Source organism: Rhinatrema bivittatum, chromosome 11, assembly GCF_901001135.1.
Source record: "Rhinatrema bivittatum chromosome 11, aRhiBiv1.1, whole genome shotgun sequence".
NCBI classification, from domain to species: Eukaryota; Metazoa; Chordata; class Amphibia; order Gymnophiona; family Rhinatrematidae; genus Rhinatrema; species Rhinatrema bivittatum.
In genome coordinates this window covers 53,359,961-53,382,911 of record NC_042625.1, presented here as the reverse complement: position 1 = coordinate 53,382,911, position 22,951 = coordinate 53,359,961, and the positions used below count along the sequence as shown (strand labels likewise).

At 46.1% G+C, this 22,951-nt stretch overlaps 1 protein-coding gene across 1 annotated transcript in view; it reads left to right on the top strand.

Annotated features, from left to right (window-relative positions):
- DRG1 (developmentally regulated GTP binding protein 1) overlaps nt 1-22,951 on the top strand; it is a 47,192-nt gene that overhangs the window by 14,135 nt on the left and 10,106 nt on the right. Inside the window, exons 4-6 of the mRNA XM_029619230.1 lie at nt 13,662-13,731; nt 18,198-18,367; nt 18,582-18,712. Coding sequence (XP_029475090.1) covers nt 13,662-13,731; nt 18,198-18,367; nt 18,582-18,712 — 371 coding nt within the window. The remainder of the gene's footprint in view (nt 1-13,661; nt 13,732-18,197; nt 18,368-18,581; nt 18,713-22,951) is intronic.

Below are 22,951 nucleotides of genomic sequence, written 5' to 3'. Positions count from 1 at the left end.
CACCATGCCAGTATTATGAATCCGCTTATCTCCCTATACGTACCCAGATCAGTCCAGATTCCTGGGTTTTGCATCCCTTCCAGCAGAGACAGAGAAAGTTTTACTGACACTGCTACATAATCCTGAATGCCACCTGCAGTCCCTCAGTGTTTCTCTGTGGGACCATCCCCCTTGGTCTGAGGCAGATGAGCTGGGTGTTGGTCACCCTTTATATGCTCAGTCCTTATCTCTGTGGGGTGTAAATCTGGTCATCCAGATACCTCCCCTTCACAAGGCTGCTGAGGTAGCTTGAGGCACTGTGAAGTAGCTTGGAAGCAGCCTGTTCCCACTTGCAGCTCTGTGTCCCAGCCTAACCCAGGGAAGTATCCTTTAATTTTGTTGTTGGCTGTAAAATTGTTAAAAAAAAAAAAAAAGAATAAAATAAAATAAAGGAGGAGGATTTCTGATTTCCTACTTGGGGCGGCTAGTGTATTTTTAGGCCGCTTGTACTCAGTTGCAGAGCGAGTGCAGTGGACAGCTATAGTTGAGGAGATCCCCATGGTTGCGGCCATGTGTACCATGGTGCGTGGCTCGGTCTGCCATGCTTGTGGGTCGTCTCGGTTGTGGTTCAACCAGGCTGGGTTGTGCACTGGCTGTGTGTTGGGCAGTAAAGGGGCCTTCAGGGAGACCTGCCACCACAACAAAAGAAAAACGGCCCGGGGAGGGGGAGGGGCGCTCCTCTTCAGTGGCTAAGCAAGATGGATGCATGAATGAGAAGCTCTGCATCCCTGATCACTATTTCCACCTGATTGTCGTTCCGCCCAGGACATTAACCACGACGCTTCGTCCGCTACCGGCCGACTTCTCGTGCCGCCTTGGCGATTTATATACGCTACTGTGGTTGCGTTGTCTAGAGCTCGCACTGCCCGACCTTGTACCAACGGGAGAAGTTGGCGCAAGGCGAGACGTACCGCCCTGGTCTCCAGGCGGTTGATGGACCAAGCAGTCTGAAGAGGGGTCCAAGATCCTTGTACCGCTCGCGATTGACAGACCGCTCCCCAGCCTGTCAAACTGGCATCTGTCGTCACTACTACCCAAGGGGAAGGTTCTAGGTCCACCCCCTGCAATAAATTGTCTGGGATTAACCACCAAGCCAAGCTGGAACGAGCCGGCTCCAGCAGCGGCAATTGGGTGCTGTAATCTCCTGATTTCTGGTCCCAACGGGAGAGGAGAGCGTGCTGTAAAGGACGCATATGCGCAAATGCCCACGGCACCATCTCCAGAGTAGAAACCATATGTCCAATGACTTGTAAATAATCCCAGGCCGTAGGTAACGGGAGATCTAGTAAGGACTGCATCTGAAACATCAGGTTCTCTAGTCTCTGCTGAGTGAGGAATACCTTGCCTTCCAAGGTATTGAAACGCGCCCCCAAAAATTCCAACTGTTGACTCGGGACCAACTGGCTCTTCGCAAAGTTGACTACCCAACCTAGCGATTGAAGTTGCTGCACAACCGACTGGACTGCCCGCTTGCACGCCTCTTCCGACTTCGCCCGGATTAGCCAATCGTCCAAATAGGGATGCACCAGAATTCCTTGGCGTCGCAGATAGGCTGCGACTACTACGAGAACCTTGGTAAATACCCTCGGGGCTGTTGCTAGCCCAAACGGAAGGGCGCAAAACTGGAAGTGCTCCCCCAATACCGTGAATCTTAGGTACCTCTGGTGACGTTCCCTGATCCCGATATGAAGATACGCCTCGGCTAGATCCAAAGAAGCCAAAAATTCTCCCTTGTGGACGGCCGCAATAACAGATCTGAGCGTCTCCATACAAAATCGGGGAACGCGCAAGGCCTTGTTCACTCTTTTCAAATCCAAAATTGGGCAAAACGTACCTTCCTTCTTTGGGACTACGAAGTAAATGGAATACCTGCCTGTTCTGGTCTCCTCCAGAGGAACAGGCAATATTGCTCCCAGAGTCCGTAACCTGTGTACCGTGTGGGCGATAATCTGCCTCTTTTCCTGAGGACCGCAGGGGGAGATCATAAAAAGATCCCGGAGGGGCCAAGCAAACTCCAACTCGTAGCCGTAACGAACGACGTCGAGGACCCACTGATCCGATGTGACCTTGACCCATTCCTCCCAAATCAGGGACAACCGACCTCCGATGCGGGGAAGGGAGGAATGGGCCTGCGCGCCTTCATTGCGAAGGCTTTCCGGCGGGCAAGTTCTGTGAGGATCCCAGACGCTGTGGACGTCTGCCTCGAAAGGAAGGAGACCAAGGCTGAGACCTGGGGACCTGCTGTTTCTACGGGAAAGGGGCCCCCCTTCCCATGCGAAACCGGCATTGGCCCCGAAATCGGGACCGTACATTTCCAAAAGAATGAAATGAACGGGGCTTGTCCTCCGGTAACTTATACACTTTGTTCTCCCCCAAACAATAATTTTCCCTTGAAGGGAAAAGAGGCGAGGCGCGATTTTGACGAGGCATCCGCCGACCAACGCCTAAGCCACAGCAAACGCCGAGCAGCGACCGCCGATGACATGGTGCGGGCCGAGGTTCTCAACAAATCATACAAGACATCCGCCGTGTAAGCAACCGCCGCTTCCACACAGTTGGCCTGCTCAGCCTCGGCTGGTGGGAGCTCCTGTGTGGTAAGCAATTGTTGAACCCAGTGGAGAGTAGCGCGCTGAACCATACTGCTACATGCCGCTGCTCGGACCCCTAAGGCCGCTATCTAAAAAATGCGCTTTAACAGAACCTCTAACTTTCGGTCTTGGAGATCCTTCAAGGCTACCCCTCCCGTGACAGGAATGGTAGTATGCTTAACCACAGCAGTCACTGCCGAATCCACGGAAGGGACCTTAAAAATATCCAAAGAATCCGCTGGCAGGGGATACAACTTATTCATTGCCCTGCTTACGCGCAGGGATGCCTCCGGCACTTCCCATTCCTTGGATACGATCTGTAAGACCTTGGCATGTAAAAGAAAAGTCTGCGGGGGGGGGGCCCTTAGACCTGCCATAGCTATGTCCCCTGTGGAAGTGTCAGTGTCCTGCTGCGGCGCTGGGATTTCTAACTCCTTCAAAACATGAAGGATTAAAAAGTTAAGTTCGTCTTTGCCAAACAGGTGCAGAATCTGGGGGTCATCGCCTTCGAGCGCTCCCTGAGCGTCAGAGACCTCTGTCCCTGTGCCATCCGGAGACCCTGCGCCATCCGGAGACCCCTGGGTGGAATCTGGAGCTCCCGGACCTCCCTTTCCCCCTAGGGAATAAATTCTAGCAGCATCCGAACCCCCCGCTTTGTCCTGAGACCTAGACCGGCCTTGCTCAGGGGAAACTCTGGGGACCTTAGGGGGAGGGGGTTCATCCGGCTCCCAACCTGCCTCTGCGTCCAAAAACGCCTGATGCATTAACAGGACAAATTTGGAAGAAAAAGGTACTTTCCTTTTGTTGGAGCCCCCCGCGGGCTGGTCCCGAGGGGGAGGGGCTCGAGGAGCCTCCAAGTCCGACTCACGGCACGGGCTCAGGGCAGGAGGAGAGTTAAGAGAAAAATCATCCTCCTCCGATGCCGATCAGCAGGTTGCCGCGTGGTCAAAATGGCCGCTGGCTCCCTAACAGTGGGAGGCGGGGTTAAGGACCGCGCGGCTGCCAGCCTGCCTAATCGCTCCGAGGAAGGTCGAGAAGCCGTGCTGCGGGCTGCGCTCGGCCCCCGGGAGGGTCCCTCGCTCCCGGGAATGCAGTGGGAGCAGAGACCCTCCCTGGAGAGTCGCGCCCCCGCCTTGCCACAGGCCGTGCGGGCCGAAGATCGGGGCATCCTGAGGCTGCAATCAGAAAAGGGTGCCCAAAAGTGAGTAGCTGGGTCTGGGAGCAGTAAATTCGCGCCAAAATAGAAGCTGTCGCCGCGACTTGCAAATCGCCGGGTGAAGAAACCTCACCCCCTCCGGAGTCCCCGGTCAGCGCGGCAGGCTAGGGCTACAAACGGACCGCAGCCTGTTCCCAACAGGACTTATGGGTCCTCAATATTTAATTCTAAATTTAATTAATATATATATTTTTTTTTTACAAATAAAGAAAAGCCCTCTTCAGGTTAGAAAACCTGGAATAAAGCAGAGATAGATGGGGGAGGGTGACCGGACCACCGGTAGACTTTCCCCCGGACCAAAAGGGACACAACACCGGGAAACTAATGAGAGCAACGCTCTCACAGCCTGCCTCTATGCTGCAGGGAATAACACGCTGCGCTGAACCAGGGAAAGAACAATAAACTAAAACAGTTTTTTTTTTTTTAAACTAGTTAGAGAACTAACTAATTGATCTAGACAGTATAAAGTAATAAATCAATAAATGACACCTGAAAAGATTTTTTGTCAGGATAGACAGGACTGCAGGTTATGTCTCTCAATCTGCTGGAGTCAGAGGAAATACTGAAGGATAGCAGGTGGCACACCAGTATATCTAGGTGCTTTCAGTTTTCTCTCTGACTCCATCTGCTGGAGGGGAGGCATAACCCAGCAGTCTGGACTGATCCTGGTACGTACAGGGAATTTGCATTTTTGCTACCATTAGCTATCTTATTGCTGGCTATGTTCTGCGAATGGCATCAAGCAAAAAAACTGCAGATCTAAAGCAGTTTTCGTTTAGCCGGCAGGCCGCTGAACACTCTGGGTCCAATGGCACACCGACAGTGGAAATCTCTGAAGACTCGACTATGGACAAAGCAGCATCTGCTCTCCTTCCTGCCTATGATCTCACCGACAGGGATGAATTAGTTCCTGGCGATATGAGCAGATTTAAAACAGCATAAGAAAGATCTTCTTGCATTGATCTCCAAGGTGAGGGAGGATTTAGCAGCACTGTGCTCCTGCGTGGATGAAATCTATGTTCGGGTTGAAGGCCATGCTGACGCCATTAATAATTTAGCATGGCAGAAGCTTATACAAAAAGAAATCGAGGCGCTGGCAGAAAAACTAGATCTTGAAATTGTTCAAGACGCTGCAATTTGAGGATATGGGGGATCCCTGAATCGGATGCATATATAGATGCGATGACTGTTGCGAAGAATATTTGCACCTACTTGCTTACACTTCAAGGAACTCCATCCATGCCCAGTGACAGCACTCCACCCTTGGTAAAAATTGAAAGAACCCATAGGGCACTTAGCCCTAAAAAATAACAGGACCAGAGACATTGTTTTATGTTTATGTAGTTTTGCTCAAAAGACTCTTATTTTTGAGATGGCGTGGAAACAATCCAAGTTGGTTTGGAAAGGTCACTCCATTTTTGTTTTTCATGATTTGACACCTTCCACTCTCCGTAAATGCTACGAGTTACGCGAAGTCACTCAAACGCTGCGAGATGCATATCTCAGATACAGATGGACTTTTCCCTTTTGCCTGCTCTTTATGGTTAAAGGCACCACATACTGAGTGAAATCCGTTACAGAAGTGGTGGATGCTTTCAAGCAAGCAAACATTTTTTTTCAGCTTCTCTGCTTCTGAAATGGCGGCTGTGTGTCAAAGATGGATAACTACCTGAGATGGCAATGCATTGGAAAAGGAGGCAGGAGGCTGTGCAAGCAATCAGAGAACTCTCACTCGGCTATGTCTGACCAGGGTTGATGAGTGCTGAAGATTTTCTTTTTTTGGTTGGACAACTTCTGAGTTTAAATGCTATTAGCTAGAGACTTAGCAAACAGCTAAGGATGCATTGTTTGAGTTGCAATGCTTTTTTTTTGTATTTTCACAGCTTATATGTTGGAATTTATTACTGGTTCTCATTTTTACATGATATTCTTGTTGGGTGATCAGGGGGTTTGGTTTCATTCCCATCTTGATTTGCCACTTATGTCCCCCAGGAGTAGGTGGATCTGCCAGGGAGGTTGGGCGGATCAAATACAGAGTTAGTTATGAATACTACTTGGGGGGGGGGGGGGGGGGAGGAATTTATATTTTCTTTCTTTTCTTATTTAAGTGTAGCATTTGTCAGATCATTCTGCACCCTCCACCTATACATCTGTTCAATGTAAAGCGCCATGCCGTGCGTTTGTTTTTGCGTTACAGTGTGAACCGATATGATATCCTTGATGAATGTCGGTATATAAAAATTTTAAATAAATAAATAAATAAATAAATATACCACCAGAGCACAGCATAAAAGGTCCTGAGATCTGGTTTATGTAATATATAATGGCGACCAGAATTTTAACCCTGAATGTAAAGGGCCTTAATTCGCTTATGGAACGTCAGCTTTTATTTGCAGAACTCGCGTATCCTAAAGCAACTATGGCATTTTTACAAGAGACCCATTTACAGAAAAGGTATGAACGTCTCCTTTTCCAAAAAGATTATCCACATCAGTTCTTTGCAGCTAGTACTGTGGGGTCTAAATGTTCAGGGGTCGCCATCTTGCTCTCTAACATTTTTACTTATTAGTAACTTTTTCAGTTCCCAGATCTGGGTGGTAGGTTTCTTTGTTAAAACTTAAAGTAGCCAGAGACACATTAATTTTAGTTCATTTATATTCACCTAATTTGGACCAGATTTTCTTCTTAAAAGGGTTGGATGAAATATTGCTTTCTCATGTGGAAGTTTTTCTAATCCTAGGTGGGGACTTCAGTCTTCCCAAATGTCCATTTCTAGATAATTCACATCAGACATCCACTTCCTTACAAGGGGCAAGGAAAGGCTTTGTCCTCTGATATCTCAATGAGGCCTAGTTGATCTTTGGAGACAAAGATATCCTAATTCCCAAGTCTTTACTTTTTCTCCTTTTCCCATGGGTCATACTCCCATATTGACTATTTTCTTATTGATAAACTATTGCAAAATCGGGTGACAGGGGTCATTATAAGGAGCATTACCTGGTCCGGCCATGCACCTCTCTGGTTCGATGTCTCTTTTGCAGATTTGGATTGTGGCCAACAATTTTGGTGCCTTAATGAAAGTCTGTTTAAAAAAAACAACCCCAAAACCTTGTTTACCAATACTCTAGGTAAGCAGATCAGGAGTATTTTCAATTACATGCCCATACATCCACATCTCAGTCCATGATTTGGGAGTGTTCTAAAGCCATAGTGAGAGGTCTCTTAATCTGTTATGCTACATATTGCGAAAAGGAAAAAGAAACACTCTGGGCTCTTAACAGAGACTTCTCAGCTATCACGAGAGCACATGCGGACGCAATTCAAAACTGTATTTCGCAAATTATCCTCTGCCTGTTTAGAGCTTCATGCTCTAGACGATGCCACTTTAGTTCATAAACTTGAATTAACTAAACAGGAGTATTTTGAAGGTGGAAACAAAGCCATAAGATATTTAGCAAGGCGCCTAAAAAACATGTATATCTAGAATTCTATTGCTAAAGTCAAAACTACACAAGGGGACATGGTTACTAAAACGGCAGAAATTTGGAACTGCTTCACACAGTTCTATAAAGCCCTTTATAGTACAGACATCTCTATTGCTGATACTGATATAGATACATACCTCGCGTCCATCGTATTCCCCTGTCTTATTTATACATGAACAGAGCTTTCTTGATAGCCCAGTTAGCACGCCTAAGATCTTACAAGTTATTAAAACCTTAAAAGTGGGAAAATCACCTGGACTGGCTGGCTTGTCTAGTGGCTATTATAAACTATTTGCATGTGTTTTAGTTACTCCTCTGACTGATTCAAGTCTATGGGACAGGGGTTCTCTTGCAGTAAATTCTAATGTAGCTGGAATCTCTGTTATTGCGAAGTCTGGGAGGTATCCCACCCTGTGTGGATCTTATAGTCCAATCTCCTTAATTTGGACCTCAAAATACTAGCTAAAGTTTTAGTGGAACATCTAAATAAGATGCCATCTCAACTTGTGCACTATGATCAAATAGGCTTCATTCCTAACCGAATGGCAGCAGATAATGTTCGTAAAATTGTTGATCTGTCATGGTGGGTATGTAAGGAAAATGTTTTGACTGCCTTGCTGTCCATTAATGCGGAGAAAGCATTTGACATAGTGCACTAGTCCGTTTTGTTCAAAACTTTACAGAAAATTAAGTTTGTCCCTTTTTCTTTTTATGATGGATTGAGAAACTATATAACTCTCTCCAGAAGTCTGGGTAAGGGTAAATGATGGATATGGGGATTGTTTTGCAATAGGCCGTGGAACACGGCAGGAGTGCCCATTGTCTCCCCTGTTATTTCCTCTCTTTTTAGAGCCCTTTACTACCAGCGTCAGACTTTCAGACCAGATTAGGGGAGTTAGTGTAGGTGATCTACAGTTTAAAATATCTTTATTTGCTGATGGTATTCTTTTCACCATCACTGACCCATTCCTTTCATTGTTGAGGGTTATGGATGAATTGTGCTGTTTTAACGCCCTTTCAAGCTTCAAAGTTAGCGTTGATTAAATTAAACTTTTGAATGTTAATTTAGATGTGCCTCAGTCGCCAATTTCCATTTTGATGGGCTAAATTTTCTCTGAAATACCTGGGCATTCATATTGGACCTGATGTAGATGACCTTCATTTTGAATTATAACCCATTACTATGAGTAGTGTGTAGAGATGTGGAATCGGGAACATTTTTCCTGGCTAGGTCGAATAGCCATTAATAAAATGAATGTATTGCCCAGATTTCTTTATTTGTTTAAAGTTATCCCTATCTATCTGTCTCCTGCCCTCCTGTGTTTGTGGCAGAAGAAGATTTTCGATTTCATATAGAAAGAGACCACCTTGGGTAGCCTGGTTAATTTTATACCAGCCTAAAAAAGGGGTGGTTTGGGAATCTCCAGTTTATTGTGGCATTTTGCAGCATCATAACTTAAGAGTGCTTATTGACTTCCATAGGGCCTTTGTGGTAATGCAATGGATCTTAGTGGAACAGAAAATGGTAGGGACTATGCCCCTTTCAGGACTCCTGTGGCAACCCCGTTCCACTTGGCCGCCTCTGCAATGCTTCCCTATAACTTTGCGAGTGGTTTCACTGGAAACTCAAGCTTGTGGGTAACACCTCTTACTTTTCCTTTTCATTAATTCGGCCTTTCCCATATGTATACCTCTTAAAGCATTTGAGGAATGGAAAGAACGAGGAATAACACGAGTTGATCATTTTATTACTTCGAGGTGATGTTATGCAAAACTGAACTTTCTAGAATATGCTAAAATGTCACTTCCTAATCGTACAACACAAGGCTTCAGCCTTAAGACAGGGCAAATCATTGTTTGAAAACTTTTGTGATCAAGTGGACAAGATAAAAGGTTTAGTTTCTAAGGTTTGACATTCTTAACAGCCGTATGGCTGATAAATTCCCATATTTACTTGGGAGTTGGATTTGGGCGATACTTTGAGTACAGAGGATTGGTATTCTATATATTCCTACGCTAGCACATGCTCCATTTCTACCAGTTTTCAAGAAAATTGTTACAAAATGTTGTTTTGCTGGCATCTAACTCTGGCCAAGTTACATCGTATGTATCCTTCTGTGAGTAATTTATGCTGGAGGAATTGTGGGAATATAGGTACTTATTTACATGTCTAGTGGCAATGTAAATTGATTGAGCCTTGCTTGGACCTTTGTTGCCAATCAGTACAAGAGGTACCGATGCACTTGAAGTCTCTAGGATGGGTAGTGAATCTAGCAATGTGCCATTTAGTCCTCTTTCAAACTCTGGATTATCTGGGAGCTCAGTTAAACATGCTGGTGGAGAGAGTGTTTTTCATGGAGGAGAGTGCTGAAATCGTAGAGTCAGATTAGGCTTCTGCTAGAGCTTTCGGTGCCCAGGGTCTAGGACTGTTTACAGGTCCTGGGTTCTATGGCATCAACATTGGAATTAATGCATTGGGCATTTGCACATACGTGGCCTCTGCAGGGGGCTTTTCTCTCCCGCTGGAATCTATTATTAGAAGACTTTCATCTTCCTCTTCTGTTAGAGGGGGAAGCCAGGGACAGTCTTTCATGGGCTTACTTGCACCAGTCTCTAATGTGGTGCAGAATTGGAGGTTCCGACTTGGGTAATAGTCACCACTGATGCAAGCCTCTCCGGATGGATGGCGGTCTGGCAAATCAGTTGGCGCAAGGCCAGTGGTCGAAACAGGAGGCATCATGGTCTATCAATCAGAGACGATAGAAGTACATTTTGTGTTCCTTGCCTGTCTGCAAAGGTTATGCAGTCATCCAGTATGGACCCTATCAGACAAAACAACAAAAAAACATCAGCCATCAAGGTGGAACCAAGAATCAGGCAGTGGCTCGAGAGGCCCAGGAGATGATTCTCTGGGTAGAGTAGCACTTGGAGCGGCTAGCAGTGTCTCACATCGCTGAAGCGAACAACGTTCAGGCAGATTTTCTCAAATGGAGAAAGTTTGATCCCGGGGAATGGAGGAGTTGGAGGCAGCGATGTCTCATTCATGGAACATGGGGGTATTCCAACTAAAGAGAACATCAAGGCTTTGTGGTTTTACAGCCGCTAAACAGAACACGGTACGGAAGGAATTGGAGCTCTGGTGCTGCCGTGGACTTGAGAGATTCTTCTTTGTTTTCCCTCCATGGCCTCTGGTGGAAAAGGGATTATGGCAGATAGAGAAACATCCGGGCAATGTGATCCTGGTAGCTGCAGTGTGGCCACATCGACCATGCTTCCCAGATCTGATCAACATGGCCATAGATGAGCCCCTGAGGTTCGGACATCAGTCAACTTTTCCACCAGGATCCAATATTTCCAGGTCAGGCGGCTCACTTCTATCTCGAGGCTTCGCTCCTGAAAGGAGATGACTGAGATGGAGGGGATATTCCGAAGCAGTTATTTCCACCTTATTGCAGGCTAGGCAACCTTCTACATCCTTTACATGTATGCAAATTTGGAGGATCTTCGAGTCCTGGTCTGCTATTGACGGAGTGCAGCCTCTGCCTGTTCAGGCTATGGTGTCGCATATTTTGGCTGTTCTACAGAGTCCAGGTAGCAACATTGGGTTGTCTCCAGAGTAACGTGCAAGGGTATCCTCTTTCTGTACATCTGGATGTTATATGGTTCCTTCGGAAAGCTAAGAACTTGCGTCTTCAGGTGTGGAACATTTGTCTGCTGGGAATCTGAATCTAGTCCTTCGAGGATTGTGTGAGGCTCAGTTTGAACCACTAAAGAGAACTACGGTTGAGGACTTGACTCTTAAAGTGATTTTCTTGGTGGCTACTTGTGCAGCCAGGAGAATTTCAGAGCTCTAGGCGCTGTCATGTCTAGTTCACTTCCTACAGATGTCAGATTCGGGAGTATCTTTATGCATGGTCCCTTCCTTTCTGCCTGAGAGAGTCTCAGCACTCCATCTTAGTTAGACAGTGAAGCTTCCAGATTTGGATTCCTCTATGCTTCACGCGGGGGAGCTTAGGCTTTTAGATGGGAGGCATGCATTATTTAGGTATCTAAAGATTACTTATGATTTCTGTAGATGGGATCACCTCTTTGTACTGTGAAGGAGTCTAAAGCTACAGTTGTGAGGTGGCTGAAAGAATTGATCAAGTTGACTTACATTTCTAAAGAGCGCTCACTGTTGGGGGGGGGGGGGGGGGGGGGGGAATTTAGGGGCATACTCTCAGGCAACTTCCTGGGCTGAATCACAACAGTCTCTGCATGAAATTTGCTGGACGGCTACTGGGAAGTCATACATTTTTGCTAGGAATTATTGCTTGGATGTCAGGGCCCTGGCTTCTATGTTCTTTGGCAAGAGTGTTCTATGAGCAAAACTCTCCAGGTCCCACCTGAGTTAAGGGGAGTTTAGGTACATCCCAGGAGTCTGGGCTGATCTGGGTTCATACAGGGAAAGGAAAATTGGTTCTTACCTGCTAATTTTCATTCCTGTAGTACCACAAATCAGTCCAGAGCCTCGCCCATTTACTTGGTGGTGGGGGGGGGAGTCCGTTGCTCGTACTGTTACTTTGTATATAGTTCAGAGTTATTGAAGGTTTTCAATGCTGATCGCTTTTGTTAAATTTGAGAAATGTTTTCCATTGACTTTTTGGCCAACTTCACCTTCTTTCGGCTTGTTGGAAGGGAGGGAATTTGCTTAGAAATTTATGGTTGTTGCTGTCATCTCGGCTTGGGTACAGGTCAGTACTGAGGGACTGCAGGTGGCACACTGGATTATGTACAGTGTCAGTGAAACTTTCTCTGTCTCCATCTGCTGGCAGGGAGGCAAAACCCAGGAGTCTGGACTGATTTGTGGTACTACAGGAATGAAAATTAGCAGGCAAGAACCAATTTTCCTTTAGTCAGGTAGACTAAAGAAAGCCATGGCTATCCCAGGGAGCAAGTAACTTTATGGCATCTACCGGCTACTTGCAACCCAGACTGGTTACTTTCAGAGACTCGCTGGACATTGGTCTGGCCCAGCCAGGGCACTACTTATGTTATGACAGCCTGACTGGTGTGGCATGGATCAGGAGCCATAGCTGTCCATGCAGTCAGTATTTCTTCAACATAATAAAACCTGTGAATAATTACACTTGTTGGATATGAAACTTTTTAGATGTGTGTTTTTTGTTTTTTTTAAGGTAATCATATTTTGGTTTATTGATCTAATGAGATGTATATTTACAGAATGTCAGTAGTTAAATAGGATATTTCATGTGGGTGCTTGCAGTCAAGGCCTGCTCTGCTGAGGTTGGAGAGGAGGCACCATGCCTGGACAGGGGCACACCTTAGAGAGGGCCTGGTTGTCTGCTGATGTCTTCTGCCTGAACCAGCCGCCATTCCCCGCAGGTTGGGCTCTTGGGTGCAGGTAGCTGCCAGGACTCAGGTGGAAGCTGGAAACCAGAAATGGAGCAGGACCAGAGCCAAAAACCAGAATAGGAACATGCAGTAAATAAGCCAAACAATAGGAATATCAGGGCACGAACTGTGCGACTGTTTTGAAACCAAAGGTGTATCAGGTTAGGGCTTCTTATATGCAGCCCTCAATTGCTGGTCCAGTAGGGAGCTTCTGGAGGTAGGTCTCCCTAACTTTGCTTAGCTTAATAATTTCTACAGGATTCTTGGTTAGTCAGAGTCCCTATGGCTCCACTGCAGGCTCCCCTGGCCTTGAATACCTGTGGCCACAGGTTCGATCCCCACTGTCCCTGAAATGTATCTAATATAATTGGAGGGTCCTGAATGGACAGATTCCTTTCCCCTTCTTCTGAAGGGGAGGAACATTCTCCAGTTCCTTGTACCCACTATATAGAACATGACAGCAGACAAAGACCATACAGCCCATCCAGTCTATCCATCCACATCTCCTGTTCAGCTTTATAGTCCCTTCCTAGCCCTCAGACATCCTCTATGCTTTTCCCATGAATTCTGATACTGTCACTCTTTGGCACCTCCATAGGGATAATGTTTTAGCATTACAGTCCTTTTAGAAACTTAGAACATGATGACAAACTCTCTGGCCTACCTACATGCTGCTCAACGTTATACAGTTCATGTCTGTGGCAGGGATGATGAGCTTAGGTCCTGAAGTGCTGTAGCCAGCTCTGATCTGCAGGATAACCAGCCTATTCCAAAGGAGCCTGTTTCTTGGATCAAGTAAGTATATGGAAATCTCTCATGAATGTTTAGAAAGTCAGGCCTGTTTATGGTCCTCAAGGATTGTAGTTTGTCATTTGTGCTATATAGGCAGCTGCCTGTTTCTGATGTTTTTCCTGCCCACCTTTGTCTCCATGCCTGCAGCTGCTGGATCTCCCAGGAATAATTGAAGGAGCAAAGGATGGGAAAGGACGAGGTCGGCAGGTCATAGCAGGTATGTAGGCTTTAGGCGAGGACTTCCAGGTGCTATAGTATTTGGTCTTGTTTCTTTTATTTATTTATGGATATTTTTAACTTACCTTATATATGGACAACTCAAGGCGATTTACATGCATAATAATAACTTTAAACACTCCCTTATACAAACCCACCAAGTTAAAATCTAATCAAAATACATACTCGTAAAATGAAACTAAAACATCCTCAATTCTTGATCCACTTTACATATGTCCTTCTATGTATATCCTTGTCACCTCTCCAGGGAGTGAAAGGGGAGATGTTTGCAATGCTGCAATCTTCCAACCTTGGTTCTACCACTTTCATAGAATATGACATCAGTCAAGGAGAATCGGACCCATCCAGCCTGTCCCCTTTCCTTCCCCCTTTGCAGTCTAATACTAGTGGTAAAGAAAGCACTGTGTCAGGCACCTTCCCATTCTTGGCTGAGAAAACAGTGTTACTTTATCATTCCCCAGACCAGTCCACGTGATTGTGTTTATCTCCCCTATCAGCAGATGAAGACATAAACTGCTATTAATTAATAAGCAATAGTAGCTTGAGATTTATTTAATGTTTGAGTACTTGCCAGGTACTTGTCACTTGGATTGGCCACTGGGCTTGATGGATCCTTGGTTTGACCCAGTTTGGCAATTATGTTCTAAGAAAATCTTTACTGTACTGTTGGAACTTAAGTTATTATGCCACTTGCATTCTCTCAGTATTCTCTGTCTCCTGCAGATGGTAGAGGTGTCTAACCTGCAGTCAGACTTGGAGACAAAATGTGTTGCTTCCAGAGATGCTAGGTCCTGTCTTTAGACCATCCCTCTGGTAGAGTAGGGTTGAGCAGGGGATCAGAGGCCTTTTAGGTACTTGGACCTTGTCCTGAAGTAGGGAAGATGAGCGAGGGCTGTGGTACCGTTCTGCCTCAAACAGGCAAGTTGAACCTGATCTGTGACTGGATTTTGGGTTGCATGTGTCAATGGGAGGACAGTGGGGCAGATCTCCCAGATGTCCCTTGTAGGATGCCCCTGGGGATGAAGGCATGGATCAAGAGCCCTTGGAAGAGGGAGAACTTCTGGCAGCTGAGTGAGATGATCCTAGAGTGGTTCATCTTTTTAAAAGAGAAGAATTGCTCAGCTCCTGGCGGAGCTGGGGTTAAAAGACAAGGAGAGGATCCAATTATGGAAGGTTGGTAGGGTCATGGCTAAGCTATATCCTCTGCCTGAGGATGCTTTGGATCTTTTTAAGTTGCCTAAAGTGGATATGTTACTATCTGCAGCTACAAAGAGGACCACTATCCCTGTTGAGGATTGTGAGCTCTTAAGATCGGAAGATGGAACTCCACCTCAAGAATGTCTTTGAGGTTTCTGCCAGGGTGCTATGGGCTGTGATGTGCAGTAGTTTCATGGCTTGAGCCTGTTTGTGCTGAGTGCAGCAGATTCTAGTGCAGAGTCCAAGGAGAATCTGTCTAAGGTGGAACAGCTTGAGGCAGGACTAGCTTTTAAAGAGGATTCCTTGTATGATTTACTTTGGACGCTGGCGGTTTCAGCTAGAAGGCTGCTCTGGCTGTGTAACTGGGCTGTGGATGTATGGTCCAAGTCTCAGCTTGGATATCTCCCCTTTCAGGGCAAACTGCTTTTTAGGTAAGATTTGGGGAGTCAAATCCATAGTTTACTAGAGGATAAACCTAAGGATGTCTGAAAAACTTTCCCCAGTAGGCAAAAGTTTAGGGAGGACAGGTGTTAGGAAAAGGTGGTTCTTTGCAGCGCTGCTTTACATTCAAGTCGCAGTCCTTTTGAGAGAACTGCAGAAGTTCTGTGGAGGCTTCCGATCACGTTTCAGGTGCACTTAAAAGCTCTCGAAGATCTCTTGGTCCATTCCCCGTGTGTGTGCATAAGGGGTCAGGTCACCGGCTTCTACAAGAAGTAGACCAAGATAATGGCTCAATTGATTCTTTCCAATGTAAGAGACAGGTATGCCTTAGAATTTGCTCACCCAATGGGCGAGGCCTTCTTGGTGTCTGTGGTTCAAAAATGAAGAAGGTGGCAATGCAGTCCATGCTAGAGCATTTCTTTCTTCTGGATATGATGGTCCTGGTGCCAGAGGAGGAAAGAGGTCTGGGAAGGTTCTCCATTTATTGGGATTAGGAAATGTGCAGGTGTATTTTCTAAGCAGGCATCTTCTGGACCCCGAGTGTGGGAATTGATGGAGTAAGTGTTTGCTCTCATCAGGGCCACATGGGGGATTCCTTAGTTGGATTTGATGGCAATGAGGCAAAATTCCAATGCCCCAAGGTTGTTCAGTTGACAGAGCTGGGTTCGGAAGGTCTGGATGCTTTGTCTTGCTCATGGCCTTGAGCTTCTGTTTTGTCTTTCCTCTGTGGTCTCTGATAGGAAGAATAGTCAGGTGAATAGAAAGATGTTGGGGAAGATTCATTCTGATGGCCCCCATCGACCATAGTTTGCAGATTTGGTGAATCTAGCAGTAGAGAGACCCTTAAGGCCCAGTCATGTCTATGATCAGTTGGTTATGTCAGGGCTCCATCTTCTTAAAGCAGGCAGATCACTTTTTATCTCGTGACCTGGCTTGTGAAGGGATATCCAAAAGTCATTATGACTGCTGCAGGCCAGAAAGACTTTTACTACTATATTGTATGTATGTGTCTTTAAGGTGTTCACATCCTGGTGTCTGGAGTCAGTGTCTTCCTGCTTCAGGCGTCAAATCTGATGATTTGGGCATTTTTGCAGAAAGGTTTGTAAAAGGGGTTAGCCTTGAACTCTGAGTGCGGGTTGCAGTGTTTTCCTCTTATGGGGAAAGGTACATAATTCTTCACGGAGCATCGCATTCTTGTGGGAGTTCAACATCTACATCCACTGGTTTGGTGGGTGGTTCCACTGTGGAATCTTAATTTGGTGCTGACAGCTTTGTATAAGTCCCTTTTTGAACTGATCAGAAGGTCATCTTTGAAGAATCTTACGCTGAAAGTATTTTTGGTGGCTGTCTGTTCAGTGAAGCAGCCTTGTGCAAAACTTGGCCAGAATTGGGCTCTTTTATCAAGATAATTATGTGAATAAATAATTCTTCCCTAAGGCAACTGGTCTGTCTTGTTTTCTTTGCTATCTGTTCAGTGAGACATATTTTGGAATTAGACTTCGTAGTGTAGGTATCCTTTTCTCCAGATCTCGAAAGAGGCGGTTTCTTTTTATATGCTGTCATCCTTTTTGCCCAAGGTGGTTTCTCCTTTTCATTTGATAAGTCTTGATGAATTGCCTTTGTTGCGGAAGGCAGATTCTTCTTCTGCACACTCTAGGGAACTTTGTTTTGGATGTGTGTAGTATCTTTCTAAGATATCTAACGGTTACGAGTGCCTTTTGGAAGTTGGACCATCTTTTTGTGCTGTTTAATGGTCAAAATAAAAGGAGAGAAACATTGAAAGCTTTTATTGCAAGATGGATTAAGGAGGCAGTAGCATAGGCTTACATTTGCAAGGGTCTACATGTTCGTGTAGGTCTTAGAGCGCATTCTACTCTAGCACAAGCAGTGTCTTGGGCAGTCAGTTTGTATCGCTGCAGATTTGCAGGGCAGTGATTTTTACAAGCATTATGGATTGGATGTGCAGTGTGTTGCAAGTGGGTCGTTCAGGTTCCCGCCAGGTTTAGGGAAGCTTGAATACATCCCAATTGTTTGAACTGGTCTGGGAGACGATAAGGAAGGGAAAATTGGTTCTTACCTGTTTAATTTTCTTTTCTTGAGTCCCACAGACCAGCCAGAATATGCCCTGGGTCTTCTCAAGACCACTCTTCTGTGTGTGTAAATATACTCAGAATGTTCTTGATGTTCAAATCCTCCAGTAGAAGGGAGTTTCCAGTTTATCTTAGGTGTTTACTGATAGTTTTTTCTTCCCCTGCTCGAAAGTAAGGGGGTTAAGTCTTTTAGCTTGGTTACAGGTTATTCTGAGTGACTGCAGGTGGCACAGTAACTTAAGTACCAATAGTACAGTAAAGCTTTTCATCTCTATCTGCTGGTGGGGAGAAAAATTCAATATTCTGGACTGGTCTGTGGGACTCAAGGGTAGAAAATTAGCAGATAAGAACCAGTTTTCCTATCAGGCACCTCCTTCCCATTTTCCAGGAAAGCTCAGCACCAGACACTGTTCTTTAGCTTTCTTTGGAAAGGAACTGTACCATACATTCATCTTTTATGTCTCTCCAAGACAAGACTGCTCCATATGCTTTCCTTCCCACTTTGGCACCGGGGGTTTGGCCACAGTCTAATCTTCAGTACTTCAGCTGAGAGAGAGAGAGCACTAGCTTCCTGGTTTTGTTTTATTAATGGCTGAGATTGTCCTTAAGTACATTGGAATTTCAAAGTTGTGTAGAGAATTCTTCCTCCAACCTGCATTAATAGGCCCGGGGGAACATGTGAGCTGTGCTATTAATTTGTCTTTTGTCTTTGGTGCAGTGGCTCGCACTTGTAACCTGATCCTGATTGTTTTGGATGTGTTAAAGCCCTTGGGGCACAAAAGGATTATAGAGAATGAGTTGGAAGGTTTTGGGATCCGGTTGAACAAGCAGCCCCCAAACATTGGGTTCAAGAAGAAGGAGAAAGGAGGCATCAACCTCACTGCAACTGTGAGTGCAGGGAGATGGGTGGACTGTGCACCTTATTGCTGCTGTACATGCAGGGAGTGGGGCGAGCTCTATGCTTCATCCCTGCTGTGTACGTGCAGGGAGAGGGGCAGGCTCTATACCTTGTCCCTGCTGCACATGCAGGGAGAGGAGTGGGCTCATTGTTGGGGGAGGGGGGGCAGTGTGTGTTGTAGGATTTAATTTTCTCCTATCTCAGTGTACACAGAGTGAACTGGATACAGAGACGGTAAAGAGTATCCTGGCAGAATATAAGATTCACAATGCTGATGTCACGCTGCGCAGTGACTGCACTGCTGATGATCTCATCGACGTAGTGGAGGGGAACAGGTAAAGTGATGGCCTACAGAGGGGAGAGCTCAGGGTTCATTAACAGGGATGTGGGCATTCTAGTAGTGGATCCGATGGTGGCCTTCTGGGGGTAGAGACTGGTTGATTGGGCAGCTGAGGGTGGTGGTGAAATGAGGAAGCGGAGAGCCTAGGAGATGACTGAGCACAGAGGAGCTTCTGGAAAAGGTTTGTCTTTGTGCAGGTGACACTAAGATGATAACCGGGGGGGGGGGACGGGGACACTCCAGGGGTGAAGGAATGAGCCACAATTTAGATGTAATTCAAAAAAAATTGCAGTATCATGAATTTGGGGCACAGAAACCAAAGAGAGCAATACAGGGTAGAGTGGAAAGTCTCTTATCTTCCTTAGGCTTTTCCCAGGGCTGACTGTGTGAGTGGTGAAACATCTGCCCTACAGTAGAGAAGGGTTGGGGATTGATCTGTCTTTCTGCAGCCTTCCCCCTACCAGTTTCCTGCCAGTATGGAGTCAGGGTGAAGCAGATATTACAATGTCCTAAATCTGATGCACTCTGTGCATTCATTGAAACGTGACATCTATCCATCCACTCCAGCTATAGTTTGTCCTGTGGATCTGTCTCTTAGGCATATTTGTACAGTGCTGCATGTGTGCAGTAGTGCTTTAGTGATTAGGAGAAGAAAGGAAGTTCTAGAACAAATGGTCAGAAGAGGCTTAAAGGAGGCAAACTCACATCTTCACAGCAGGTTTACTAAGATTGTTTGTTTGTTTTTTCTGACATCTTACTGATACCAAAATTGTGCACAGCTGGAATTATAACAAGATTCAACCCTTTACGTTCCATGGGGTTCCCTCTTTCTGCATTGGGAATCTTTGGGACTGTGTTTCAGCCAAAATTTGTATTTTAAAATAAATCATTGTAGCACTACTCCTCCTTTACGGCTGGGTTAGGCCTGCTGTTCTTTGCTATGTGTTGACTTAGCTGTGCTCTCCAAATAGGCTGGGACAACTCAATTAGCAATCACAAACTCAGTTGGGGAGGTGCAGATCTTATTTTTCAGCTGGTGAGTGCTACTGCAGGAGCTGCTGTTGCTTCCTATGGTGCTATAACTGCTGCCAGATGTAGTCTATCCCAAAGGCTTGAGGGGCACAGGTAGGCAAACAGAATGCTGAAATCACGCATGCAGTGATTGAAATACTGCCCTTGACTCCTGAGCTCTGCAGCCTCAGATATTGAGCTCTTGGCCCTGGAGACATGCTGTTTTACTCAGTTACAATCTGTTTCCTTTCTCTAGGAGGAGGGCAACATCTGAGGATCACCCCTATAGTATCTATCATCCAGTTAACAGGAAGAATGTGTTCTTATCTTTCTCAGTCATTTTCTTCTAATGTATTTCCCCAAATTCCACTCAAACAAGACAATTCAAAAGTTGAGAAGTGAAAGTGGTCAAATGATTATGATATGGTCTCGTCAAGTTTGGTTTCTGTGGCTACAATGCCTAGCTGTTTGACCTCCAGTAACATTGCCCATATGCCCTTCCCTAATTATACAATGCAACAGGAATCTCCATCTTAACTTTCAGTCTTTTACTTGGACAGCATGGATGTTGAAAGTCAGCATGTGTCTTTTTCAGTTGCCTTTTGAAGTGTGTAAAATACTTCTGGCTTCCAGAAAATACTCTACAAGAAGACTTTACAACTTCATATGGAAATGGTTTACTATCTAATGTTTACATCTTTACTAGACCTCCTTTAAGTGTCCTGTCTCCCTCTTAGTTAGCTGATTCAGGATTGAAAACCAACTCCTAATAGCCTACAGTTACCGGATTCTTGAAAGGTCCAACCATTGTAAACCTCCAATTAAAGTTCCCCCTGCACCTTGGCATCCAGATGTGGTTCTGTCAACTCATGAGAAGCCCATCCAAGCCTATGGCCATAGGAGAACTGAAATTATTTTCTTTGTTTTAGATAGCAGCTACCTCTGACCAGAGAGTGAGGATTGCAAGCCTTAGTCTCACATGCTCCCTATTCTTGATTGTTTTCCACAGTGGCGTAGTTAATGAAAACTCATCCTAAATTTCTGCCAAAAGTGGCTTCTCAGTTTCATTTACATCAACCCATTGTCTTGCTAATCTTTTTTCCAAGATTGCATGGCAAGAAGAGTGAACAGACTTTATACATATTGGCCTGCAGGAGGGCTTCATTATTCTGTTTGGAAAGAACTAAATCTTATAGAAAGTAATCTTGTTTAATCCCGTAAAAGAAGGCATTTCAGTTACAAAGAACTCTTTTGACCTAACGCTATGATTGCATCTCTTACTGTTCTAGTCGATCAGGACAATATCTCCAAAGGTGAAAAGCCATTCCCTGTACGTACCAGGATCAGTCCAGACTGCCGGGTTATGCCTCCCCTCCAGCAGATGGAGTCAGAGAGAAAACTGAAAGCACCTCCCAGATATACTGGTGTGCCACCTGCTATCCTTCAGTATTTCCTCTGACTCCAGCAGATTGAGAGACATAACCTGCGGTCCTGTCTATCCTGACAAAAAATCTTTCAGGTGTCATTTACTAATTATTACTTGTTAGTTATACTGTCTAGATCAATTAGTTGGTTCTCTAACTAGTTTAAAAAAAAAAAAAAAAAAAAAAAGAGTTTTAGTTTATTTCGTTTATTGTCCCTTTTTCTGGTTCAGCGCAGCGTGTTATTCACTGCAGCATAGAGGCAGGCTGTGAGAGCATTGCTCTCATTCTTTTTCCCGGTGTTGTGTCCCTTTTGGTCCGGGGGAAAGACTACCGGTGGTCCGGTCACCCTCCCCCATCTATCTCTGCTTTATGCCAGGTGTTTTAACCTGAAGAGGGCCTTGTTTATTTGTAAAAAAAAAAAAAAAAAAGTTAATTAAATTTAGAATTAAAGATTAAGGACCCGTAAGCCCTGTTGGAAACAGGCTGCGGTCCGTTGTAGCCCTAGCCTGCCGCGCTGACCGGGGACTCCGGAGGGGGTGAGGTTTCTTCACCCAGCGAATTTGCCAGTCGCAGCGACAGCTTTTTTGGCGCGAATTTACTGCTCCCAGACCCAGCTACTTACTTTTGGGCGCCCTTTTCTGCAGCTTCAGGATGCTCCGATCTTCGGCCTGCACGGCCTGTGGCAAGGCGGGGGCGCGACTCTCCAGGGAGGGTCCCTGCTCCCACTGCATTCCCGGGGGCGAGGGACCCTCCCGGGGGCCGAGCGCAGCCCGCAGCACGGCTTCTCGTCCTTCCTCGGAGCGATTAAGCAGGCTGGCAGCTGCGCGGTCCTTAGCCCCGCCTCCCACTGTTAGGGAGCCGGCGGCCATTTTGACCACGCGGCAGCCTGCTGATTCGGCATCGGAGGAGGAGGATTTTTCTTTTAACTCTCCTCCTGCCCTAAGCCCGTGCCGTGAGTCAGATTTGGAGGCGCCTCGAGCCCCTCCCCCTCGGGACCAGCCCGCGGGGGGCTCCAACAAAAGGAAAGTGCCTTTTTTTTCTTCCAAATTTGTCTTGTTAATGCATCAGGCGTTTTTAGACGCGGAGGCAGGCTGGGAGCCGGAGGAACCCCTTCCCCCTACGGTCCCCAGAGTTTCCCCTGAGCAAGGACGGTCTGGTTCTCAGGACAAAGTGGGGGGGTTCGGATGCTGCTAGAATTTATTCCCTAGGGGGAAAGGGAGGTCCGGGAGCTCCGGATTTTACCCAGGGGTCTCCGGATGGCACATGGTCTCCGGATGGCACAGGGACAGAGGTCTCTGACGCTCAGGGAGCGCTCAAAGGCGATGACCCCCAGATGCTGCGCCTCTTTGGCAAAGATGAACTTAACTTTTTAATCCTTCATGTTTTGAAGGAGTTAGAAATCCCAGCGCCGCAGCAGGACACTGACACTTCCACAGGGGACATAGCTATGGCAGGTCTAAGGGCCCCCCCCGCAGACTTTCCTTTACATGCCAAGGTCTTACAGATCGTGTCCAAAGAATGTGAGGTGCCGGAGGCATCCCTGCGCGTAAGCAGGGCAATGAATAAGTTGTATCCCCTGTCAGCGGATTCTTTGGATATTTTTAAGGTCCCTTCCGTGGATTCGGCAGTGACTGCTGTGTTTCAGCATACTACCATTCCTGTCACGGGAGGGGTAGCCTTGAAGGATCTCCAAGACCAAAAGTTAGAGGTTCTGTTAAAGCGCATTTTTGTGATAGCAGCCTTAGGGGTCCATGCAGCGGCATGTAGCAGTATGGTTCAGCGCGCTACTCTCCGCTGGG